The 5,360-nt window shown below is 37.7% G+C and overlaps 1 protein-coding gene across 2 annotated transcripts; it reads left to right on the forward strand.

The window, feature by feature from the left end:
- The first annotated feature begins 212 nt into the window (after window positions 1-212).
- Window positions 213-5,116, forward strand: LOC132191723 (histone-lysine N-methyltransferase, H3 lysine-9 specific SUVH1). 2 transcript variants are annotated; one of them, XM_059606817.1, is made up of 4 exons: window positions 213-311; window positions 676-2,973; window positions 4,219-4,281; window positions 4,783-5,116. In XM_059606817.1, the coding sequence occupies exon 2, from the start codon at window positions 889-891 to the stop codon at window positions 2,908-2,910; it is 2,022 nt and encodes a 673-aa protein (XP_059462800.1). In that variant the 5' UTR covers window positions 213-311; window positions 676-888; the 3' UTR covers window positions 2,911-2,973; window positions 4,219-4,281; window positions 4,783-5,116. The 2 variants fall into 2 exon arrangements, with proteins under 2 accessions (XP_059462800.1, XP_059462799.1); XM_059606816.1 differs by lacking the exon at window positions 4,219-4,281.
- Window positions 5,117-5,360: the final 244 nt, after the last annotated feature.

Below are 5,360 nucleotides of genomic sequence, written 5' to 3' on the forward strand. Positions count from 1 at the left end.
TTTGAGGAACTAAGTCAAAAACTTATGATATATTTACTCAAAAATAAATAAATAAATAGGTTTTCAGACCTGGCTGCTTAAAGCGGCAGGCAAGGTAGGTAGGGAACACATGTAAAGATTTCCTGCATCTGAAACCAAACATATTCCATAAGCTTTCTAATAAAACGCCGCCACGTGAGTACTAAAAATTTATTGTTCCAACGGGTCGAAAACAAAAAGAGAGCTTTTGAGTTTAAATGGGTTTGGGAAAGGAAAAATCCTTGTAATAAGAAGCTCAACTCTTTCTCCCATGTCGGCAAATCCCATTTCAGGTGCAAACTGTTTTCGATCTGTCTTATGTTTCACCCATTTTTGCCTCCGATTTGTGTTAGCATCTTCCACATATCTCTTTGAAATGAATTTTAACTATTTCTGATTTCATATATATACCACTTGTTGGGTATTTTTTCTTTCCCCTCTGTTTGGTTGTCGGGAAACTGAGCGAGACAAAATGAACAGAAATTTGGGGTTTTGATTATCATTCTAATAACTTGCATGTTCACTTCAACTAAGCTTACATGCTATGCTCTCTTTGTGCTAAAACTCTCTCTTACTTTCAGGGTTTATGCTTAGATTTTGGGTTTCTTTTCAGTTTTGCTTCTCTATCTGACTTCATTTCTGCCTTGCATGTCGCAGGAAGTACTGGAGTTTGCATCTGAAGATTTTCTGCTTCTTCTGTAACGTATTCTGTTGCTGAAATGTTTATGCTTTCGTTTTAAGAAAATGTTGCTTGCTGTTGCTTTAGTTACAAGTAGATTTGTGTCGGATGTGGTTTGACTGCTGTTGGAAAGAAGAGAAGAAATTGGTAATTAGGGAAGCTGGTGCTTGTGTTGCCCGTAAAGTGTTTTCATGGAAAACTCTACTCCTGTTTCTGGCTCACTTGATAAGTCTAGGGTACTGGACGTGAGGCCCTTGCGGTGTCTTCTTCCTGTATTCCCATCAGCACCTAATTCTTCTTCATTTCCAAATACCCATGATGGTGCCCCATTCGGTTTTGCACCACCATCTGGTCCTTTCCCACCTGGGGTTGCCCCATTTTACCCCTTTGGTTCGCCAGGAAACCCAGCTGCTGTACCCAATCAAAATGCACACTTTACTTTCACCAACCCAATATCTACTGCAGTCCCAATCACTACAATTAGGACTCCATCCACCCAGCATGCGGCAGAGGCCAATGGAGATACGAGTAAGCCAAAGAGGCCGAAAAGTAGTATTAAGTCCCTGAAGAAGACTAAGGCTGGCCGGCACATTGATATTGCCTTGGCTGATGCTGACATAGAATCAGTGGTTGAAAATGTTCTCGCATCATCTAATCTCACCACATTTGACATGGTCCAACAAGCCAATGGGGACAAGGAGTTAGTTGCATACATACTCATGATGTATGATTTTCTCCGAAGAAAGGTGACTCAAATTGAAGAATCGAAGGAAGCAATTCCAGGAGTTACAAGACGACCTGATTTAAGAGTAGGTAATATTTTGATGAATAAAAAGATCCGGACAAATATGAGGAGGAGAATTGGAGCTGTGGCTGGTGTTGAAGTTGGGGATATTTTCTTTTTCAGGATGGAGTTGTGCTTGATTGGATTGCATGCTCCATGTATGGCTGGAATTGATTACATGAGTCTTAAAATTAGTCAAGATGACGACCCCATAGCAGTCAGCATTGTTTCATCCGGAGGATATGAGGACAACATGGAGGATGGGGATGTCTTGATTTATAGTGGCCAAGGTGGGAATTATTACCGGAAAGGTAAGGAAATAAGTGATCAGAAGCTTGAAAGAGGTAATCTTGCTTTGGAGAAAAGCTTGCATCGAGGTAATGAGGTTAGGGTGATTCGGGGTTTTAAGGATGTAGCATATACAACTGGAAAGGTATATGTCTATGATGGTCTTTACAAAATCCAGGAGTCGTGGGTGGAGAAAGGAAAGTCAGGTTGCAATATATTTAAGTACAAACTTGTCAGGTTACCTGGCCAGCCTGAAGCATTCATGATTTGGAAATTGATTAAGCAATGGAAGGAAGCAATTAATGCTAGGGTTGGGCTTATATTGCCAGATCTTTCTTTGGGGGCAGAAAATTTACCTGTGTCTCTTGTAAATGATGTTGATGATGAGAAGGGCCCTGCTTATTTCACTTATTTTCCTACTCTGAAGAATTCAAAACCAGGAAATCCTATGGAACCCTCTACTGGCTGTATTTGCATGAATGGATGTCGTCCTGGAGATCCCAACTGCCCTTGCATTAAAAAAAATGGTGGTTATCTCCCATATAATCCAAATGCAGTTCTTGTCAACCAAAAGTCCTTGATATATGAGTGTGGTCCTTCCTGTCAGTGCCCTCCTAATTGCAGGAACCGAGTATCACAAGGTGGTCTGCGAGTTCGCCTGGAAGTGTTTAAAACTAAGGATAAAGGTTGGGGTCTAAGGTCTTGGGATCCTATCCGTGCTGGAGCTTTTATATGTGAATATGCAGGTGAAGTTCTAGCTGACTATGAGGTAGAGAAGCTTGGAAGTGAAAATGATGATGATTGCATTTTTGATGCAACCCGCATTTATCAGATTTTGGAGATGCCTGGTGATTCCAATGAGACTCCGAAGATTCCGCATCCTTTAATTATAAGTGCAAAAGGCATTGGGAATGTAGCTCGTTTTATGAATCACAGCTGCTCTCCAAATGTATTCTGGCAGCCAATTTTACGTGAAAATAAAAATGAATTGGACCTCCATATTGCTTTTCATGCGGTCAGACACATTCCTCCTATGACAGAGTTGACATATGATTATGGGATAGTTCCGCATGACAAAGCAGACCTGAGGAAAAAAAAATGCCTTTGTGGGTCGATAAAGTGCAGAGGTTATTTTCACTAATGTTTATATCAATAGGCATCTGTCAATGAAGATGGTCCTTGCTAACTTAATCTTCTAAAAAAGGTTAGAGGTTTCCAGTGTCCTAATTGAATTCCTTGCTTACCATCAATAAGATGTTTCCATTTATTGTATTTTCTTTTCCTATTGAATGATTTCAAATGCCCAAAACATTAGTGAATTTATGCAAGTATTGGAACATTCACCATGAAAGGTATTATTACATTCTAGCATATGGCAGGTGTTAGGGTGTCTACAAATATTATTGTGAGGAAATGTCAATTCTCTGTAACCTTTTCTTAGACTAGTAATGTCCAATGTTCTTAAAGATGTCTGAAGCATGGCTGCAGAGGCATGTCTAGAAGTCAGGACCTTCTTGAATGACCTGAGACACAACCAGTTGGAGTTGCAAGCAGGCAGAATGCATAAACCATGCATGGGCATTTTCATCCTGAGCTGGAGTCACATAAAGTATACCACTAAGCGAAATATTTAATGTTCTTGATTAGTACTACTATTATCACTATTTTTCAAATTTTTGTGAACTATTTTTCAAATTTCAATTGAATCAAGCAACAAAAACATTTTATTTTTATACAATTATTGCAGTAATAAATAGTGGAAATTTATCCATTTCAATCTGAAAGATAACAATAGAAAATAGCTTACGGCTTTTAAAAGGATGCAATAATGAGAGAAATTTATTGTATTAGATGAACCTAAAATTGAAATGTTAAGTATAATTTTCATTTAATTTTGTGTTCTGACTAGAAAAGTCACCGGCTCTGCTCTGTGCATTTTTCTGTATGCAGGCTGTCGGGGAAGGATGGGGGTTGTTTTGTGCCTAAGTGTATGCAAAAGTGGTCATATCTTCATTTTTCACAGAGTTCTAATGTTTTCATTGTTTTTTAGCATCTGTAAAAAATGGTGTATATTTTATGCTGTTCAATATCTTATAGTTTGTGATATCATTTTGTTCTCTCTCTCTCTGCCCCCCTCTCCCTCTCTCATGCTAAGCGGTTTCTAGGATTCTCTTTTTTTGGGAAAAAGCAGAGAGGGGGGGTTTGGTTATTCTGTTGTTCATCTATATCAGCTGTGTAGAGTTATTGCACTTAATTTCAACTTCCCATTTTTGTCCACTGTATGTTTTCTCTTCTAAATGTTTGTGTAATTCTGGGTTGTAGTTTGGCTGACTAATAAACTAATATGTTTTCAAGACGTCTAACAACTTATTCTTTTACGAAAAGAAGTTGTCACTGATAATGAAGTCTTTATTGTAGATTAGTTTGATTCTTTGTGATTGTACTTTAGGCGTTTAGGGGTGTGGCACACAGATTCGAGAGGGTTTGATGGATATGTCAAGCTGTATACACAGTTAAGTTTGCTCCTTTATTTATGTTTGAAGATTAAATTTTTAACGGTTAAGGTTTGCTTGGTATTTCCTTTTGCTCAAATTTATATGTTTCTCTCTTAGGTGAGTACAAATAGAAAAGTGCCTGACATTAGCAGGTGTAATCTAAGACTTTGGCTTTTACATTCACTAATCCTGTTCCACCCTTGGCTGCAATATCTGTATTCAGAATTTAAATCTAGCACTATAAGCAAGCTACCTCTAAATACTGTGTTTGCATAAGAGATATGTTGGTATAGCTACTATCCCAAATGAAAAAAAAAAAAAAAATGTTTAGTGGACAAAATTTGTTGTATCATGGTAGTATACCTCTCTACTTGTTTGGTAATAAAAGTGTGACATAGTATACATAATAATTATAGGTATCTTATAAAATTAATGGGTCTGCAATATGAAATTGCTGAGTGTTTTGGCTTGCCGAAATTATTTTCTTACCATTGTGCTGTATCTTGTTCTTTTCCTAGGTGCCTGTAGTTTACAGCAAGAAAGAACTTCAAGGTGACTTGGGAACTTCAAGGTGACTTGGGCACATTACCTTAAGAACTACTTTTGACTGGCATCCAAGAATGCCAAATTTTCCTACTTATCTTGTAAGTGAATTGGTTCACCGAAGACCTCTTCTCAGATCTGTATGTAGTAATATTTGCAAGTTGTAGTATGGAACTTTATGAGACACAGGTTTTGTGTAATATAGTTTAGTGTTATCCATCTCTTCTCTTTTAATCTTTAGTGAAACTAGCTTTCCATTTTTGGGAAGTGCACTTCTGATACATAATTAAGATTCAGCATATTTAAGCTCTTCTGATGTTACTGATAAACTATATTTCAGCTGCATTTCTGAAACCTTTAAGAACCAAAAACCTCTATGGATAGAACCACCTCTTAATCTCTTTGATTAGCAGATGATGTTGGGGCATATGAGACGGTAGCAGATCATCCATACATGAAACTTCAGGATAAAAGCCTGCTTTCTTAATTTTGATTTGAACTCTTCCATGGAACAACAATTAACATAGACTTTGTGACTAAATAATTGTCTTTC

The sequence above is a fragment of the Corylus avellana genome, chromosome 10 (genome assembly GCF_965113065.1).
Source record: "Corylus avellana chromosome 10, dhCorAvel1.hap1.2, whole genome shotgun sequence".
Taxonomy (NCBI): domain Eukaryota; kingdom Viridiplantae; phylum Streptophyta; class Magnoliopsida; order Fagales; family Betulaceae; genus Corylus; species Corylus avellana.